The sequence below is a fragment of the Struthio camelus genome, chromosome 26, assembly GCF_040807025.1.
Source record: "Struthio camelus isolate bStrCam1 chromosome 26, bStrCam1.hap1, whole genome shotgun sequence".
Classification (NCBI taxonomy): domain Eukaryota; kingdom Metazoa; phylum Chordata; class Aves; order Struthioniformes; family Struthionidae; genus Struthio; species Struthio camelus.
Window position 1 is genome coordinate 6,354,840 of NC_090967.1, and position 20,735 is coordinate 6,375,574.

The 20,735-nt window shown below is 43.5% G+C and overlaps 1 protein-coding gene across 4 annotated transcripts; it reads right to left on the minus strand.

Annotated features, from left to right (window-relative positions):
- Nucleotides 1-696: 696 nt before the first annotated feature.
- Nucleotides 697-20,540, minus strand: SUGP1 (SURP and G-patch domain containing 1). 4 transcript variants are annotated; one of them, XM_068920345.1, is made up of 14 exons: nt 20,385-20,540; nt 20,021-20,192; nt 19,283-19,386; nt 18,618-18,845; nt 16,555-16,666; nt 15,827-15,930; nt 13,975-14,086; nt 10,937-11,355; nt 6,012-6,118; nt 5,166-5,343; nt 4,796-4,902; nt 3,794-3,939; nt 2,135-2,264; nt 697-1,617 (listed from the first exon to the last, which is right to left on the minus strand). In XM_068920345.1, exons 1-14 carry the CDS (start codon nt 20,407-20,409, stop codon nt 1,591-1,593), a joined length of 1,971 nt encoding a protein of 656 aa, XP_068776446.1. In that variant the 5' UTR covers nt 20,410-20,540; the 3' UTR covers nt 697-1,590. The 4 variants fall into 4 exon arrangements, with proteins under 4 accessions (XP_068776446.1, XP_068776445.1, XP_068776444.1 ...); XM_068920344.1 differs by having other exon boundaries at nt 13,975-14,098; XM_068920343.1 differs by having other exon boundaries at nt 16,555-16,678.
- Between the last annotated feature and the right edge of the window lie 195 nt (nt 20,541-20,735).

A 20,735-nucleotide genomic window follows, 5' to 3' on the forward strand; every position in this document is an offset into this window, starting at 1 on the left:
CCCACCTTTACAAAACCGAGTTGTGTGAAGTGAACAGCTCAGCTTCAGTCTCTGTAAGCTACGGAAAAGCAGCTAAGTAGCTCTGGTTTGTTTCAGCCAGATTACCTGCAAGGCAAACCGGGAACCAAGAACAAAGCAGCATTACCCAACACAGGCAGAAACTAAATGGATCAGTTTCCTAACTTACTAGGAAAACACCTTAAGTGACCTTAATAGTTTGGGAAGAAGCTTGACCATACTGAAGTCCTGCTAGATTTCCTGTCTTCATTTTCCAACATTTTATCATTATTCCCCAAGCGCTGATTAGCCACAGCGAGTGCAATACCCCTGTGTACAATGGGTGTTTGAGTGCATGCACTGTACTGGCACATCTCGCATTCCCCAAAGCCAGCTGAGCTCCACGGTTGCAAGGTGCTCACATATTGTGATTATTTCAAAATGACCCCCTACCGAATTTACTGTTTTGAATATTTTTATTGAAAGCCAAGCCTTTTACTCTATGTGGTTAAGAAAAGTTAACAAAAGAGAAACACATGCTAAGTGGCAAGATTTTGGTATGTAGACTGAGGAAAAACAAATGTAAAAAAAGACTTTGCTCTGGTTCTTTCCTTCCTACCACTTTGCAGAAAACAGTCTCCTGACCTATGAAATCCCATGGCAAGATCACTTTTTCCAATGATTCACTGATTAAAAAAATTAAGGAACAAATGAGTTTTATTTTATTTACAGACTGAATGAAGAAAAAATTATAGTTGCAGAGATGTTCAATATGACAAAGTCCAAATTGCCTTTGATAAACTATGTTTGAAGGCTTGGTTCTTCATCACCCGCATCCACACAAAGTATTAGCAAGTCTCTCGTTTTGCTGGGAAGCTGTGGGTGAACTTAGTGTTCAAGAAAGCAAGAGGCTGTTGCCTCTGAAGTTGAACAAACTTCCCCGTGCCCCTCAGTCCTCGCAGCCATGCTCCACACGCTGATCCACGCCTTAACTTCCATAGGGCAGAGGTATAACAACTAGGCACTATTTTTGCAATGTCAGCTGGAGGTCAGACTTGAGACTTCTGACTTCATGACAGCATCAAAACCCAGTTCTTCAAGGAATAAAGACTAAACAATGGCCCCAAAAGTCAGGCTGGAGACAGTCCCTTGTTATACTTGCAATAAAAAACAAAGACAGGGCAGCAGAAGCTGCTTATCTGAACAACAGATGGATCTGCCATTATGCAAAAAATGCATTCCTTGATAAGTAACATGGCACTGAACTATAAACGAATGGAGTCCCTGAACTATTCCTATTGGTATCTTTGGTGCTACCCTTCCACTCTGCAGGGCACCGAATAAAAACCTCTCTCCACTGTCACCTGCTGTTTTCTCTTTTCTGAATACCATCCAGGCCTTGTTATGACACAGTTGTCATGACACTCAAGTGTGCAGTGAGTGGGCTCGCAGGCCTTTCTTCTGGGTGAAAGATGGTATTGTGACTTCAATAAGTTGTACAATATTAGCAAAAAAGAGAATGATAATGCAATTTTATAACATTTCACAGTAAAATTACAATTGTTTTGAAAATATGTTGTCCCAAAAACACTATCAGTAGTAAGGTCGCCGTGGATTGTTCTGTGGGGGAATAACAAGAGAAATTTAACCAAAATTGCCATCTTCAGAGAACAATGAGCATTACAGCTTAATAACTATCTGAGAACACCACTGAAATGCAACATTTCTGACAGTGAAACCTGCGATTTCCCATTTTCCCCATCCTTTCTAGGCCTGTTGGCATGCTGAAGATAATATAAGCTCTTGCAAACTCGAAAGCCTTTTGCAATCAGAAAAATGATTATTCAAAATAAACCACGCTAGGATTCAAGGACAACCCATCAGCTTCCTTTAGGGGCAGCGTTTATACTTGGCAAGTACCAAATCAAACTGGTAGACCATAGAAAACAAAAGTGCATATCCAAAGATGTTTTGGTAATGAAGATTTGATTCAACATGAAAACAGAATTCAAGAGAAACTTTCAAAGCATTCGCTTTCTTGGCTAAGCATTAGAAACACTCCCACCCTTTATAAAATAAGCACAGAAGGTTCAATGAATTTGTCACTGTGTCTAGCCTGGTTTAGGGACCACCTTACCAATGGATTTGGCCGGAACCGGTAGGCCAGCATCATTCTTTTACGGAACGCCTCATACTCATCATCCTCCTTGGTTAACTCGGCTGGACGATCAATGCCAAAACCAGCTCCATCCACAGCAGTAGTTCCCCTGTTTGAAAAGGGGGAACAAAGCCTCTGCAGTAAATAGATGTGACGGATCAACTTCCTGTTCACCAGAAATACCTGCTGCCTCCTGTATTCAGAGCTCAGAGAACAAGAACCGGGGAGCACTGGACGTCATCACACAGAAAGCACTGCATCAGGAGAGACAGCTATTACGGAAGGGCTTATTGCAGTTGCCACGTTTCTACCTTGCCCTTCCAAATCAATGACACTCGCTATTGTTAGATAGAAGCAGTAGTGTCAACATATATTTGCTTAACCTTTTAGCTCTGGTACAGGAATATAGTCTATGTTTTGGATGCCTCCCTACCGAACCATGTTCTGACTGGCGGATTAACCTTTGGCAACTGAATGCACTGATTTGTACCTTGCTGATTGGAGGTAGACAGAACGTTAAACAAAGCACCTGCTCCCATGCCTTCACTCCAAAATAGCTCAGAAGTGAAAATGTTTCTTTTCTGTGCATGTTAGGCACCTTCCTAGCAACTCTTAGAGCATCAGAGATGGTAGAGCCATAGCAAATCACAACCCTTGCTCAATCCTGCGATGGCCAGGAACTGCCTTTTTTCTATTGTTTGCAAACCTCACTTTTTTGATCACAGCAATCTTATTACAGGTCTTACTTGAGCGAATAAGCGCATTATCAGAGAAATTTTCCTCAGAAAGAAGAACAGAAGTGCTTTGTAGGCATATTCTGTATTGTGCAGTAAACAAACAACTGTTACTTATAAAAGGATCTAATGTTAAAAACAATTTAGAGTATTTCCTATCACCAATATTTGATTTTTGAAGTTCAGCATATGCTACAGACAGATGATCCACCTAAAAAAATGCTAATCTATGTTTGGATGGAACTCTCATGTATGTAAGGTTTTATTACATACAAAACCTGATCACATCAGAAAACTTCTGTGCAACAGAGTGACATCAAGAGCTGCATGATCACACTCAGAGCTCTTGGACAGGGGATAAAACATCTTTCAAATACAGGTCTAGCAGTATTGTTTACTAGTAAACGCCTTTTCATACACAGTATACCAGGAACTAATAAGCAGGCATTAAGAGCACTCCAGCCGCAAAAGGCATGTTCTTTGATATTTAAACAGATCTATTACTTTAAAGACATGGCAACGCTGACATTCCCTACGCGAGCTGCGGACAAGTGAGCTGGAGACAAGTATCGCCTTCATTTTACAGATGGGGAAACCGAGGCACAGAGGGCACCTCTCAGAAGAATATACCATGCAAATTGAAAGTAGAACCAAAATACTCTTGGCTCAGATCATACCTGCCTGGAGTAAAGTAACAAACCGAGTCCTTTGGGGGAGGGGCAGGAGAGAGACACAGGGACACAAACAAACCAAAAAAAGAAACGATTTTTCTCCTTTGCTGAAAAGATTCTATATTCTGTTCAAGTGATGAATTGCAGTCATTCATTGCAGTTCCTTCCAAGGAAGCATCAGTTATTGGCCTAAGAGGAGAGGAACAGATCAATAGTGGAAGAACTCTGCTTACTTGCTGACTGGGTTTTTAATCCCCTGTCCATCCGAGCCAAGTCCCTCGCCTTCCTTCCAGCCCATCTTCATTAGCATTTGATAACCTATGTTTTCCACAGTCAGTTTGAACTCTTTATATTCAGAATAATCTGGCTCACGGCCTTCCTGCACAGAGACAAAAGGTAGCGTTGATTAATTTGTATACGTATATATGCACGTATCTCTGTGGGTTGAGGGGGAGAATCAACTTCAGCTACTGGAGGTGGCTGGACAGTTCTGGCAAAGATTTAATAACTAGCATGATTTCTTGGGATTCCATTTCTGCACTACCACAGAGAAGAAAACAGGTAAGTGATAAAGCACCGCACAGCCACACAAGCCCTATAACATAATCTGCAAGAAGCAGGGAATGCTACCATGAGATTAAGCTGAGAAATATTCAGCTCCTGAATTTAAAGTTGCTCACTGGATCAAGCTTCAGATACAGCTCTTATTTAAATCAACATCTCCAGGGAACCTCAGACCCCATGCTGGTTACAAGAAAACATTATCAGGGATGCCAGCACCAAGAAATTCTGCAGTTTAGGAAGAGTTGGCAGGTGTGAAGAGCTTTGCATAAGCTTTTTGTAGGCTTTATACTTTACTGCAACTGTCTGGATAAAAATTCAAATTTTCCTTGCTTGGCATCAACAATCACTTATCCTAAACCACAACAGCAAACACATGGCAGGTAGTCTAAGAGGTTTGTCTATACTTTCCGCGAACCCCCCCAAATCCTGTCCAAATAGTCTGTGCTCTGATTTGCTACAGCTGTTTCTCTGCAAAGAGCAGAAAACCAACCCCTTACTTCCTACAGGAGGGTAACAGAGCTCCCATTGTCAGGGCACCCAGAAGTAGCTCAAAGCTCCAAGGTGACCGACTACTGTGGAAGGGGCTGAACATGCTTGAAGCCTTTCTCTCATTTCTACTGGACAAGCCTGAAGCGTTGCTGCTGTGCCCCAAGAAATCTCCGCTATTTCACCTTTAACGCCTTAAATGTCTCCATGAATTTCTCCAGCTCATCAGGTGGAAGAAAGTCTCCAATGAAATGTTTCCCTCTGCCCATCTGGGTCAGCTGCTCGGCCCACTCTGCCCAAGACACAGAGGAGAAAAGATAGCAATAACGCGGTGTTCTTCAACTTGGAAATTCAGAGGGTTTTGTGAAGCATAAAGCCTCACAGGAACAGACAGATATTATCTCCACTTTACAAGCAGGGAAATCAAGGCACAGGCCAATGAAAAGCGACCCTGTAACTCTCGCTCTGACAACATGATCTCAGAGGCCTCCCTCTAGAAGCCTTTGTACAAACTGCAGAGCAAGCGAGACGCTTGCACGGCAGGCCCTCACACACCTCGCGTCTTGTCCATCTCCATGCGTCGAAGCTGATGCTCCCACGTCCCCAGCTCACTGTCCACCTCTTCATCGCTGTCATAGCCATGCTGGTGCTGCTGAATTGCCTTTTCCCACATCATCTGCATCTCCTGCATGGCTCGCTTGTGTTTCATGATCATATCATACATCTGCTGCATCTAAGGGAAGAGAAGCAATAGTCCACCCAGTAAGAAAGTCAGTCTATAGGCAGCAGGGCCTGCCACAGAGGCCTGAAGAGTTCTGCAGTACAACCCACAGCTGCTTTAACCTGCATTCTGTATTGCAGGTACAACAAATTTCTGCAGGCAGTGCTGTTGCTTGATCTGATCAGCTCTCTTCTCAGATCAAACAGGAGTATTTATGCGCTGGTGCCTCTGAGAGGGGCATCTCGAGATTAGCACTGAGGACAGCTGCCATCTGATCATTCCCGCATAGTTTAAAACTGCCCTCACATCCCAGCAAAAGCCAATTCTGCTCTCTTTCCACCAGAGCTTGCACCTATCCACCCACCTTCTCCCCACTGCTAAAGCAGCACATAACCGGCTGCAGATGTGACACAACAGACCTTATAGATTTTAGGTTTTAGTGTGATAGGACAGCAATTGGCTGGCTTAATTCATATCCCCCAAAGTCCTGTAAGATATTTCTGCTGACTGCAGCATCACATGATTCTTAGGCTTTCAGCACAAACCCTAGAGATTTATTTGTTGGGCCACTGGGAAAATTTCTTTGCTATCTCCACCTCCATTTCCCCATCTAACCCAGCCATGCTGCACTGTAATATGCTAGGACACAAATGAACTTGGAAATCACTTCAGGACATTACCTCCTGCTGCTCCTTCAGCTGCTTCTTCTGGGCTTCCGAGAGCTCTGTCACACCCACTAAACCAACTGGTTTCCCTTTTTCATAACCAAGACCCTTGAGGTCCTGAACTGAAATAAGCACATGTTAAAAGATTTTCAAAAATCTGAGACAGCTGTTGACATCAGTAAAACCATATCTCAAGATCCCCTCAGGAAGTTTCACACTCATTTCATAGTTCCAGCATTAAGACATCTAACTCCAAATAGCGACCTGGTAGAATTTAGGGACTCACAGGAGCAAGAAAGCCACCAGGGCTCACCATCCCTGCCCGCCAGCTCACAGCATTCCCTCATTCTGGTCCAATGCTCTGCCCATACGCTGTTAGTGGACTCACAACTTACGTCTCACCTCCTTGGAGGTCAGGCTGCCTGACAATCTGCTAAACCATCCAGGCTTTAAAAATTATTTTTCCTTTCATCTTAATTCTCCTCACAAGGCTTCCTTACGGACCCCGTTCATTGCAAAGAGTGATACTTAATTATTCACAATTGAGTCAGAAGCTTATTTGAGACTGTCAGCGTATTGTCTAATCTGTGCACGTAGGCGTATGCCGATTACTGTGTAAACAGTAACTTCATTCAAAATGGAAAGCAAATGACCACATTAAAGACACGAGCATTATCCTTCTTTGGAAGTCACCATTCCCCAAAGAGATTTTAGTTTCTAGTCTACAGGCTCAAGAATAACCTAGCCAGGGATGTTGATCCTCGCTTTCAAAGCAGGAGCATTTTAAGTCTCAGCTTGAGAATCCCACTGATGTATCCTCCTTTTTCTGCAGAGGCCCATTTGGAAGCTCCTGCTTTGGAATGATTTTTGCTGCTGCATCAGATAAGGCCTGACATTAGATATTAAGATTACCTGGGCAGGGAACCTGCTGGTTTAAAACGACAGCACTCTGTGTTCACGGGTCAAGTCAAAAAAAAAAAAAAAAGACTATTTTTAATTGGTGCATCATGAAAAAGAGCAATAGAAACATTGGTGGAGCTGCAAAAGAGAGATCTGCAAAGAAGAATGCCTTGCAAACCTGTTTCATATATATCTAGCAGGGATGGCAGCTCCCCTCTAAAGCACCTCAGCGTTTAGATCCCAACAGTTAAATATTTAAGGGATTAAAAGAAGACACACAACCACACTTGAAAATATGTTGCATTTTTCAATACAAAGAGAGGGATTTCTTTCTAATGACTGCAAAAGCCTCAGTTTGAATGCAAGTCCAGACTACATCTAAACGATGCTTCATTAATTATTCATTACCTATTAATTATGAAGCCCAATAATAATAGGATCATTGTTCATGACACCAAATCTCCATGCAGCATGCTAATTAGGCCCCAGGGGTTGTCTTCTCCCTTCCTCTTACTCTCCCTCAGGGCAATTTTTTCTGAGCACTCATATCTCCCCTCCTTTCCCACATGCTTTTGGCCAAGCATGTTATCATTGCAGAGTGGCTTCCTTACACTCCAGCCTCCCAAGGAGAACATAAAACAGTGCATCATCCCTCCCTCACACAGCTAGAGCCTAAGCACATTCACACCAGCGCCAGGAGCCTGCTCTGCAGGAAGAGTTATGTAAAACACCGCAAAAGGTTTTCTGAGAGAAGGGAAGCAAGAAGCAGCGTTACAGAAGGCCTGGTGCTAGGAAACACACTTTCAGCTCCAAGAAATAACAGCAAATAAAAAAAATAATCTATCCATTATTGGTTAAGAAAACTGATTTCTGTCTCACAGAGAACAGTGAAATTTAGAGACAGTTTTAATGAATAAGCTAGAGCTATTCCATGTAAAACTTGCAGCAAATAACGTTGCCCCGAAAGTTACGCGAGACTGGGGCACTTGAGCACCAGCCCTAGCCAGAGATTCACCTCCTGTCTCGGAGCACGGGAAAGCTTTCTCTGAATGCACAGAGGAAGACTCTTTGCCCTTCACAGAGGTCACCAACTCTTTGGCTTAGTTCTGAATTGCATAAACACTCAGGCTAAGAGCCAGGCAAGGCTCAGGAGGCCCTGCTAACTGGTGGCTTGCCAGCATATATAACAACCTTAGGAGAAAGGTAAGGCTGTGGCATCATCTTTTACATCCCAGAAAATACACAGCACAGCTCCTCCTTGTGCTAAAACTACATCTGGTTTGTCTGACTGGTACGGTGTCTGCAGACTTGATGATGAGATGATGCTGAAACAGTCGCTGTAGACATTTAGCTCTGGGGGGTATTTTGTAGTCTTGGCCAAACGTACAACAATACATGCAGGAAAAGTTGACAGAAAGAGCAAAGCTCCACCTCAAGCCACATCTGAAGTTAGAAAAGTCTGTTTGCAAACAAAACCAGTCAATATATTTACATAAAAACAGACAATAAGATTTAAGCTCATTACAACAGGGTAGCACCAGGCAAACATTAGGCAAAAAATAAGGATTTGCTTCTCAGTCTCGTGTTCAGCAGGCCTGGGAAAAAGAGCTGTTTTGCAATATATATTTCTTCTTGAATGACATCAGCTTTGCTTACAGGGTTAATGGTGCAGTCTATCTGCAGCATTGGCAGAAGAATATCTGAAGGTTTATCCTTTACCCACATGCCCAAAGAGGAGCTTCTTACAACAGGAGTGAATGTCCTTTAAGGACAACAGGAGAAATAACAGTACAGAAGTGCCTGATTTTTATAGTCTGAAGATCATATTCAATCAAAACGAATCAGACCCAACCCAATCCAGTTTTAGGTTTCAGAATATTCAAATGATATCCCTTAATTTTCTATTAGTCCCCAGAGTCCACTAATCACAATATCCCTGTTCTACTCAGCTTTTCAGACAACATCAATAAATTTAAGAGTCTTGTTTCTATCCAAAACAGCTACATTTTCTCCTCTATATGATACCGATTTATTACTATGAGTAGACAGGAAAAGAATGAGACCAACAGTCCTCCACTAAATCCAAAGAAATTGCTAAGAATACAAGGCTGAGATATGGATATTTAGGAACCAAAGCACAATGTGCAACTCTAGACTTCCACAGGACCATGGGTGCAATTTGGTATTCTGTTCACCTGTCAGGTTAAAGATGTTAATTCTAGAAAGGGATTAGTTTACCTGAACCATTAAAAGAAACCTTCTCCCTGTAGAAGATTAACAGCAAATTAATGGTTGATTTGTTAGGCCTGGCAAATTGTTTACTGTCCTTTTCTTCTACTCAACACAAAGCCCTGTAGAAAGGGAGCATGAATACAGCTAGCATGTCCCCGTCTAATTAAGGGGAGGCTAAAAGGAAGAGCCGGGGAGATTTCAGCAGGAAGCATGCTGAAAGGAGCACATGGATACCCTTGCAGCCCCCCACTGCAAAAGGAGGTATTAAGATGAAATTCTATACTTGTTTTGATAATACCTGCCCAGCTTCAGCATCTAAGCTTCATTACTGTCTGCAAGAAGAGAGGGAGGGAGGGAAGGAAGGGGGGGAAAAAAAAAAAGAGACTGTAGATGTACAAAATGAAGGAAGAGCTTTGCATCTGATTTCTGGTCTACTAGAAACAGCAGGTCAGGGTCAAATGAATGGGGCAGCCAGGCTGGCATCTTGTCTTATACATACAAGTGAGATGTACGGACAAGACTTCTGTGTAGGGGTGCGATCAGTAAACAGAGCTTCAAAATTACAAAGAAACTTAACTTCATCTACATTTGAGGTGCTGCGTGAGGAGCTAGAGTCCTTCCTTCCTGACCTCTGCCGCAATCAGATACCACAGTATATACAGACAACACTACATCTTATCCAAGCTTAACAAAACTATCAATATTTGAGCAATTATCTCCTCTAAAACCCAGCCAAAGCAGAAGACCCATTGACTTGGAGTAAAGAATTTTACAGGACGACCATGTGTTGAGAATTATCTGTGGTCTCAGCCTGTAGCTCAGAAAATTATACCTTGTTTTACATTACTCGTCCCACTTTGTCTGTTCTGCTATTGCTTTTTGAAATAAGTCCTTATTGAGACAGGTATTTATTACTTTTTCTGCGACTCTAGACTCATACCATTAATCTCCTCAGTTCGCCAACATCAACTACCTTATCTTGTGGCTTTTCTTTCTCTTTTTCATATCCTTTCCCCATACCACGCTAATTGGGCAAAGGATTCAGATACACCCCCTTCAATGTCTGCGCTCACCTGATGTCACTGGATGACTCAGTTTTTGTATGCATCTCTGTCTACCTAATTACCTATCTGCACATGCACTGATGGGCCAGAGTTCAACCTTTGAGAGCTCACTAGAAATGCCTAGAATGGAAGAATTATCTTCCAATACTCAGAGTGAGCTGCACCTCCCGGGTGAACTTGGCAGGTGAAGTAATAGGGGCATCAGCCTCAGCACTGGGAGAGGACTGTGAACCCTGACTGTAATCAAATGAACTGAAAGGGGTATGAATTTGAACTGGAAGTTATACTTCTGTCTCCCAGCACCTGAGGAACAGCTATTCTTATTTAGCCTTCTGATCAGTCAAAATAAGATGGAAGTGCTACCCAGGGATTTTAATCTACCATGGGGAATAAGCACAGTCAGCCTTTGATATTTGTTTTCTGACAGTCTCTCTTCCTGAAGTGAAATAGCCCTAAATAGCATACAAGCTGAGGCTGTAATGAGCTACAGCCCAGCAGGGTTTTAGAGATAGCTGAAGAATGATAAGATCCAGTCCCTGGTGTCAGCAAGATAAAGCTGTTTATCTGGGTTTCCACATAGGGAGAGTTAGCTGCTAGACCTGGCTTAAAGATATAGGGCTAGGGACCGAGAAGATTACAAGAGATAGACTTCTCAGGTTTCCTGTTTACACAGCCAACGAGGCCAAGGCAGAACATACTCCCAAAGAAAAATAGCTAATCAACCCAATATACAGACCCACTAACCTGAAAGCGGGGAGGGAGAAGAATCCAACTGATGCTGGACAAGCTGTGGGAGAGGCAATTCAACCTTGTCTTCCTCTGGCCCCCACCTGCTCTTCCGCTTCTTTTTAGTAGTGCCTGTGGCAGTAGCTGTCGCAGTAGCAGTAGCTGTGGTTGTTGCTGCTGCTATTGTTGTAGCAGTAGTTGTAGGTGTCTGATTAGATGGAGTCAAAGAGGATGACGGTGAGGGTGAGGGCAAGGGTGAGGGCGAGGGCAAGGACGATAAGCACGATGGTGACGGTGATGCCTCTGGAACGGTCTTCCTTTTCAGACTAGTTTCTAGATGCAAGGGGGCACACACGGAGCTGGTTTTGGCCTTACGGAACTCCTCCAGTTTCTGCCGGTAATACTTGTAGCCTTTGCTGTTTGGCTCATATAAAAACCTAATTAAAAAGAGAGAAAAAGCTTTTGTACGTTAACAGTCATATCCAGGGGTTGACCTATATCACAGATTGGTCACGGCTTCCCTTTTCTACAATTTGTGCTTGCAAAACCAGCCTTCCCACACAGTTCCTTACTCTCCAGCACCATCCTGTGTATATGTCTGTGCAATGCAGGGCTCTGCGTGCTTGTGCAAGGTAGACTGCAAGCTTTTGGGATTAGGAAGCGTATTTCCCATTCGTAAGTGAACTACAACTATTTACGGTGCCCAATAAACACACAGTACTAAAAAGGATCACATTACATCCGTAGAAAAGGAGGGTCCTCCCACAGAATACACTTGCCTTCCAGAACACGTTTGGAAAGATTGCGAGGGCTCTATAACACACCAGGTTCCAGTTCACAGAAGAAAAACAAAAATAAAACCCCTATTCAGGTCTTACCAATAGAAATGCCAAACCGCTGGCTAAAGAAACTGCTCCCACCCTCTACTCAACCTGGATGCCTAGACACTAGCAGCCTGTTTAATTTTACCATGACTCCTCCTGCTGCCTCATACATAAAAACATTGCTTCAGTTGCTACCCCTTCCAGAAATAAGCCTCTCTGATCTTTTGGTTGAAATAAAACTCCTTAATCTCTGTGGGAAGAACAGGAGTGGTCCTCAGTCTAGCAGCTACATAAAAATCAACACGCTAATGTTGGTTACAAATGTGTTATTTTGGGAAGCTTCTCCCCAGTTTAAATACTTTAAGCAGAAACTTTGTCTCTTTATAACTCCTCTACAACCTTCCCTTTTTAGAAGATCAGTTTAATACTCTCTTCTGAGAGAAGAGACACTCTCCTGCAGAAAATGGAAAAGGCCTGTTACCTGCTACATCTATTGCTGCTATGATCCCCCACAGAACACAGGCAAACACAAACCCAATCTCTGATGTATTTTAAAATTCACTAACTGTTGTCTTGTGCCCCTCAATTTGATTAACAGCACTAACTTCAAAGGGAATTGCTTCGGGACTGAACACAGGGCAGAACTGGACACTCTCTAAGGGAAGACTGATGAAATCCAAACAGAGGAGACAGGGTTTAACTTGACTGTGCTCAGATGGGATCATGAGTGGGGCTTTAAGAAAATAATTTTAAAGGAAAATAAATAATGAAGCAGCTCAGATATTAGCACATCTGTCTAATATTATTCACAATTATTCACAAGGGCACTGCTCCAGAGGGCCAGAAGGCAGCAAATAAAATGCCAAAATTTCAGCAACAAAATAAAGCTTGCTGAGTCTCACTTCGCTCCCAAGGAGCGCACCAAATTGTTTGTAAGGGCAGAAAAATGAAACACGCATGAGACCAAAGGGAGACATTAAACAGGTGCCAGTGAATGCTGAAGAGAACAATTCACATCTGATAGGCTGAGAAAGATTTTTCCGAAGGGGGACCTAACGGTGAAGGAGCGCTACCTGCAAGTTAGTGAAGATGCTGTGTAAAAAGCAACCCAGGGAATTAATCAGACAGCAGCAGTGAGAATGAGTGGTGGCTGGGGGCCCACAGCAAACAATCAGCTGCAGGGAATAGTATAAAGGTTAGAATTATACTAGTACATTGCAGCAGAAAGGCGATGGGGAGAGAATGAAGTTGTAAATTAATTTTAGGGAAAGCTGTCATTGGAGGAGAAGCACCAGACAGCCCGTTTAAAAAATCGCCACCCTTTCACAATGCTTTGGGCTTGACTAGCCAAAGGGAGTATCTTGCAGTACAGAGCAAATAGAATGGCAGTCCCACCGCTTTGTAAAGCCTTGCTCTGTGGAGCGAACAACACTTCTGGCACAAATCAGCGTCTGCTACGAACAACGAACACTAACCTATTTGGATGCTAAACAGATACATGGAAGAGAGCCCCTGAACCTGTTCTGAGCTCATACAGACTTCCAGGCAGGACTTGGGCTTAAAGACAGCAAAAAGAAATAGACAAAGACAGATTAAAAGAAGAGGTAACGCACAGGTAACAAATGGATCAGCTGATTGGAGGACAGGCCTCCAGTTTCATTATTTCTAGCACAAGTTTAGGAAAATATGTATTCATTCCTTGTAAATAAAAAGGAAGGCCTGTAGCAGGATAATGAAGAAAGGGTAACAAGATCAGGAAGAGCCTTTAATGTGACAAGCAGCCTAGAAACGTAGCATGGAAAGAGCTGTAGGAGAGAGGGACATCAAGATAGACAGAAGAAACAGGTAGAGCTGGACAAGCAAGGAATATAATCCAAAAGGACTTGGCTACAAACACACATTGCATATGTTTACAAGTTAGTTCGAGTAGGGTTAACGGCAGATTTCTTTGTTCTCTTCCCAGCTTTGACCCTGATTCTTTCTATGGCTCTGGGCAAATCGCTTCCTCTCCTCGCACCTTGGTTCAAACCGTGACGCTTAAATAACGTTTCCAAAGCTATTTCAGAAACAGCTTGGAAATGCAAGAGTATTACTGCTAAAATTGCACTGTCACTTGTAACTTCAGACTTACCGCAAGTTTGTCTATTATTTTCCTCAAAAAAGGCCCTGCCAAGCTCTCTGCCCTCCTTTCCTCCCTCCCCCAATACACTCAGCTGCAGGTTTCTTCCTTACCTGAAAGCATGGTTCTCTCGGTTGTTCTGCAAGGCAATAGCTTCCACCTCAGGACCCCCGTCTGCTATGAACCTGGCCAGTTTCTCAGCAAAGTTCTTTGTCTCTTCATCCTCTGGGGGTGAAACTTTAAGCAGGCTGTCAGTACTGGGCCCAACTCACACAAGCAACAGTCAAAGCCTATCTGTTCTAAGAACCCCAAGAGTAGAATAAGGGCAAAAGGTCGAGTTTATTTTTTTAGAAATATTACACATAAACAGTCAAAGAGTTTATAATCACAAAAATATGATATTGCATAAAGTGGTACAACAACTTTGTAATCAGAGGAGCGCCCCTTCACACATCAATTTCCTCTATGCCAGGAGCTAGATGAGAGCAGATTAACAAACAAACCAGCTTTTGGCTTCAAAGATGGATGTTTGTTTCTCTCTATTGCAGAGGAAGCCTGCTTCTTCCTCTTGTGTTAGGCCATTTTCCATAGCATTACACCTCAGTACTCTCAATCATCTCTAGTTTGAAGTATTGGCCACTGAAGTTGAGAGGCAAAATGAGAAGGCCCTAGAAAAAGCAGCAAAACTAATAAGGCACAGTAACCCCACTTGCACCTACTGTCACTATGCATCTCCTTGCCATTTTAGGGGAGGGTTGTAGGACAGAAGAAACTCTCCATGGGATAGTCCCAATCCTCACCTGGAAGAGGTGGTTACTGCAGCCTTAGTCCAAAGGCACAGAGAAGGCTCAACCCATTAATATCTCAAGCATATTTGATGTTTATAAGGAGCCGGGCAAATATGTTATTTAGCCAAGACAGCCTTATATGACATTTGCTACCTGCACAGTACCAGTGCCAGTACTCCAGCGTGCTGGCACAGGACCAGGAGGCAGAAGACATGATTATAAGCCATGGGCAAGTCATAACCTTTCCTTGCTTCAATATTCCACACCTGTAAAGTATGGATAATACTGCTTAGCTTCCAAACTGTTGTAACAGTTGATATCGGTAATAGACTGTAGGCTGAAAGGGCTTGTTAAGTCATGATTTGTTTGAGCTGTTAACTCATCAGCATGACAACTAAATTGCATTAATGCTCCTTTTCACAGGAAAGGAAACCGACACAGAGAAGCTGAGTCATTTGCTAGGGCCACTCAACAGGCCTATAGCAGAGGCTGGACGAGAAGGCCTAACGCCTGCCTCGCAGACCACATCTCACCCACTGAACGCCTTGCCTTCCGTCTCCTAACACGGTTAACCAGGTTCTGCGCCCGTTTTGCCAACAAATAGGTATCGTGGGCGCAGATCATCCACTTCTGCTGTTTTCCCACCTGAAACCACAGCCCCCCTATTTGCAAGGATTTATGTCCCAACAGAAGATAAAAGCTTCAGATAGGGAAACAGCAGCAGAGATGGGCATGTTCAACAAACAAACAAAACGTTTTCACTGATAACGATTCAAACAAGAACAACTGAGAAAAAGCATTTTACTCAATGTATTTTCAGGACTGAAAACATATTTCCCAGAACACAGACAAGAGAATCATTTTCCTTTTAGTTCACTTCGTTAAGGATTTTGGAGAACGCCAGGGAAGCCTCTTTCATGAGCCTGTATATCGAGCATGACACAGTTTGGGGCGGGCTTGGGAAATAATCATTTTGGCACAAGAGTTTGACGCCATAGTGTCACTATCTCCTTCCATTTGTGACTTTTTGAAATTTTATTTACAGGCAGCAGACTGACAGCCAAATATCCACCTCAACTGTTTCCAAAACAGATCTAACAAGCAGTTACAGAGAGTGGGAAAGGCACAGGTAGCTTCTTTAATCATAGACTATTCTCCAGATCCCAGTCTTAATTACCTTTCTCAGAAGAGGATGCCTGAGAACTTTGATTCTCTTTTCTTATCTCTGCCACTTTCTTTCTGTAGTAAAGGAATTCTCTGCTGTTCTTATCATGTAAAAACCTAAGGCAGGGGGTAGGGGAAGAAATGAAGGAAAAAGGGCAGAAAATATGCATCAGCAACAGCTATACACAAACACTGATACACTAGGATGTAAATAGCTCAAAAGACTAAATAGAAAGAGAAGAAAAATTACTCAGAATGCACTTATAATTTGAATTATAAGATCTTTAGCATCTATAAATGCATTTCGCTCTAAGGTCTCATATCCAAATGTTTTGTGCCACTTGACCAAGGGAAAAAAAATATATATAGATCAGTCTCTCCCTCTCATATAAGAGAGAATCGTATGTCTACAGCTACATAGCATATCGATGGCAGAGGAGATGGAACAGTCTGGAGATCCAGTCCAGTATCCCCAAATGCTAGATGATGCTGGATGCGCAGCCAGATCTCCAAGTTTTCTTCCTAATCCTGCTAACTGATCTGTATCCTCAGCAATGTCACAGTACCACTTTTGGTCTCAGCTTCCCCCATTTTAAGACAATTATTCAAACAGATCTCAAATCCACCAAAGGATAATTAAACCAAAAACATCCATAAGAGCTGCATATATAAGGCTGATATTTTTCTCCTACAAAGAGACAGTGTGCTGCTTTGGAAGACAAGAGTCATCACCACACTTACGAAAAAGCTGGGTTATCCTTGTAATCTTCCATAGCGACCTTCTCTAATTCTGGTCCCCCTTCAGCCACGAACCTAGCCAGCTTTTCCACCACTTGTCGGGTCTCCGCATCCTCTGGGGGTAAAACTTTAAGCAGGCTGTCAGTACTGGGGTTCAACTCACACACCAAACAGGCAACAGGTACATTACTTCTAAGAACCACAGAGGCAGACAAAAGTAGAACGGGGATGGGAAGAAAGAGGATGAAATGGGGGATCCAGTCTTACACAGCTGTACAAATCACAACTCCTAGGTTACCATCAGTCTCTGCACTCCCCTTCTAGAGACTAAGTGATCTGATTCGATGTTTTCCCCATGCAGAAAAGCTTAAGACTTGGATCACCAAAAATTAGGGTACAACTTTAATTTGCCACAGAATTTGGTTCTGACAATTCTACTCCACACAAAACACACGATGAGAAGGGAAGAGGAATTTGGATTGTTTTTTAATAGCCACATTACTCATGAAAGATTACAGCTTCCAGTTCCTAAGACATCAGTCTGTATCCAGACACCAGAAACAGCTTGTGTAGCTGCAGCATACAGTTCTTCCTCCTGACACATGCCCGCCCATGGCTCAACCCTCACTTGGAGCGAATCCCAGAGAGGAGAGCTCCATCTCCAAGAAACTGCACTTTGGTTTCTGTGCCAAGAAAGGAACCCGCTAACACTGATCGTGATCGAGGATCTGATGTAGGACACGTTCAGTGGGAACTAAACAGACATTTACCTAGACAGCAATGCTTCAGATAAGGTGCTGAACAAAGAGCACGCAGGAGCAGAGTTGTCCACACTGACCTAGACTAAGCTTGAACCCAGGACCTGTTAATTAAGGATCCACAGTCTGTCTTTATTCTCTGCAGCCAAAGGCTGTATCTCACATTCCTGCAGTGTGTTTCACACTTACGTTCAGACTTGTTAAGATTATGCTTTTAAAAATTCCCATCAGAAACAGCCTTTTTTAAAACTTAGTGAAATGAACTACGACACAGAGCTTAGCGTGACTTATTTAGCAACTCCAATCTAATTTTATACCTGATTTTTCTTGTATGTGTCTTGATTATTTAGATCATTAAGCAAACGTGCCTTCTGGCTTCCTAGTCTATCGTATTCAGAGAAACTTGGTTATTTAAACACTGCAATATTCTTCACTGCTTTTCTATCCCTTTTAAAGCAGTCAGGACCTCCAAGGTGAGATTTTCTAATAAAACTTTGAACATAGATGGCAACTTTGATTTTACCTGGTCATTATTTCATAACTTGTATTTTATATATATACATATATGCATGTGTATATATATGTATACACACACACACACATATACATATATACATATATAGAGATAGATTTTTCCCTCCACACATCCATTCTCAAATGCAGACATTTCATTTTCTATCATTTAGAAATTAAAATTCTGCTTCAAATATAGGATTTTATACATATATAGACAGACAGATAGCTTTTTAAAGACAACCATGCACTAGCCAGGACAGATTTCAACTGCAGGGGAAAAAAGGAAAAAAGAAGCAAGCAGAATTCTTACAATTAGCAAGAAATCAGGCTCCATTAATAGCAGAATATATTCCTTCTCTCTGCACTACTTTTAGAGATTATACACTGGTCAAGTGCTTGCCTTGATAGCTCAGAGGCATCCCCCCCTTGGAATCCCCTATGCACAAAACAGGCTTGGGTCACTTGCCATAGTTGGGCCATCTCCCACACTGAGCTCAGGCTGGATGAATAACACCCAACAGCTGGCAGGGAGTTCCCTCTTCATAGTCCATGCAGCCCTTAGCTTTTTTGCTGAAGCTGGCTATGGAGTCCACTAGCATTAACGGTGTCATTTGTACTTCAGGATGCATAAGTCTGCACACAGGATATGCAGGGAGGGGACAATTCCCCCTCCCTCTCCCCCAAATCCAACTGCTAATGGGAAAGCATTGAGGGAATCCCGTTCCCACACTCAACCCCTATCACCAGGGTAACTGAACCTGAATAAACAGCATAGCACAAGATGTCATTTACCTTTAATTTCCAACCACTGCTCATAATCCTCCTCCTCATCTTCATCTGGTGACTGAAACACACTGAGGCGGTTAACGACCGGGGTCTGTTTGGAATGGGAGTAGTTCTTCACTTGGTGCAACATGCTGCTCAGGACCTGACCAGGGCGCTTCCCAAACAGCATAGGTTTCTTCCCAACGTTTGATGCAGAAGTGTTTGCCGAGTTATTAGTAGAACCTGGAGGAGGTTCTTAGAAAAGAACGAGGGGAAAATAATTCCTGCGCGTCCTTACTGTTTTAATCTCAGAAGGTTACAGATAACAACTTAGGCAGTAATACAGCTGCAACAGGCAGTTATTTTAAGAGTAAACTGAAGACATTAACTGGTAAAAGCCAGGTAACTAAATGAAATTTATGATGGTTTCTACAAGGTAAAATTCAAGCTAGAAAAGCAATCCTTGTCTTTATAGCACGTACTGACGGCAAAAGTGCAAACGTCCCTATCGTATACCATCTTAAAGAAAGACTTCAATCCAAACTTAAAGGGGATTATCATTGTTTTAGAATTTACTCAGACTGGTGACAGCTTATAGCTAAGTTTCTAATGTGAACACACATGGAGGCAGCTCATACAAGGCCAGTATCATCAAGAGAAGAAGGCCTCCTGTTGCTCAGAAGTTGACCTACCAGTACTTGACTTTTCCTTCTGCAGCTTGAGAAACTGCTGGAGGAAACTGCCATCATTAACAAACTTGTTGGAAACAGAGGCTTCATTTTCAGTACCTTCATCTCTAAACAGAAAAAGAGAAGTAGGTGATGGTACTCAGCATCTTCCCCAGCCCCCTCATACGCATTTATTTTAGACAGAAAACAAGATAAACATCACTGATTACTAATCTCTCTCAGTTAACGTTGACAATGCATCTACCTTTTTGAAAGCACAAGAACCATTCAGCTTGCTGCTTACTGCCTTTACCCATGCTCTCCATTTGGCTTGTTTGCTATCACACTGAAACAGGATTTCTACTTGCACTGTTATGCTACTCTGCTTTTACAAACTCCAGGCAAGCATTTAGTCAGAGAACTGTGTTAACTCTTAGGAGTTTCTATGTTAACATGATTATAACACAGATAACAAACAGGAAGCAGAAGGGAAACAGTAAAAGAGTGCTAAAAATGTGATCCTTGTTAGGACACAGTTGTTCTCACTAGTATGTGAAAAATTGCAAGCCTGGGTAGATCAATTAAACTTCAAGTATCCCAGCATTGCAAATTCTGACACGCAATTATTCAGTTATCAATTTCAGCCTTCTTACTGCTTGCCTCCAAGCACGAGGCCTTCATAAGACTTGCCTATCCAATTTCGTTTGACACGTTTTCTGCCAGTTAAGCTCAAACCCTAAAGGCACCATTATTGACACGTACTCTCCAAACAGGGGCAGCTGTTGTATGCTCAGATAGTTCTGCCTTGCTTGCTGCTCCAGCCTAGCCTCAATCTCTCTTTTTTTCTGCGCTATCAGCTCTTCCTGATGAAGGATGTTCACGTTCGTCTTTGCCGACTTAGACTGCGCGACCCCAAACCACCTGCTGGCCTTCCCTGCAGAAAAAGGGGGGGGGGGGGGGGGGAAAGCAAAATGAGGGCCGGCGCAGGCCCCGAGCGGCCGCGCCTGAGCCGGCCCCGCTCTCGCAGGGGGGCCGTCGCCCGGCCTCGGGGCGCCCCCTCAGGCCGTCCACGGCGAAACCTGGGGCCGGGCCGAAGGGCGCCGCGGAGCCCCCGGGACGGCCGTACCTGGAGCATCCCTGGGGTTGTCCATTTTGGAGCTCCCGTCCCACACTGCACCGCGGCTCCGCGGGCGGGAAGGGAAGGGAGAGGCGGAAGCGCCGGGGCCGCAAAGGCTTCTGGGAGTTGTAGTCCGGCAGCTTTTTCCGCCTCCCCCGCAGCGTCTCTGAGGGCAACGAGGCCGGAGAGGGGGGTATAACCCGCTCCATGAGGGGCTGTCCCCCACCACCCGCCCCTCTCGACCCCCTGCAGGGCCCGAGGGGGGGAGGACTACAACTCCCATGAACCCCTGCGCGCGGAGTCTCACTCTCGCCGCCGCCTCTCGCGTTGCTCGAGGAGGGAGGAAGGAAGGAAGTGGGG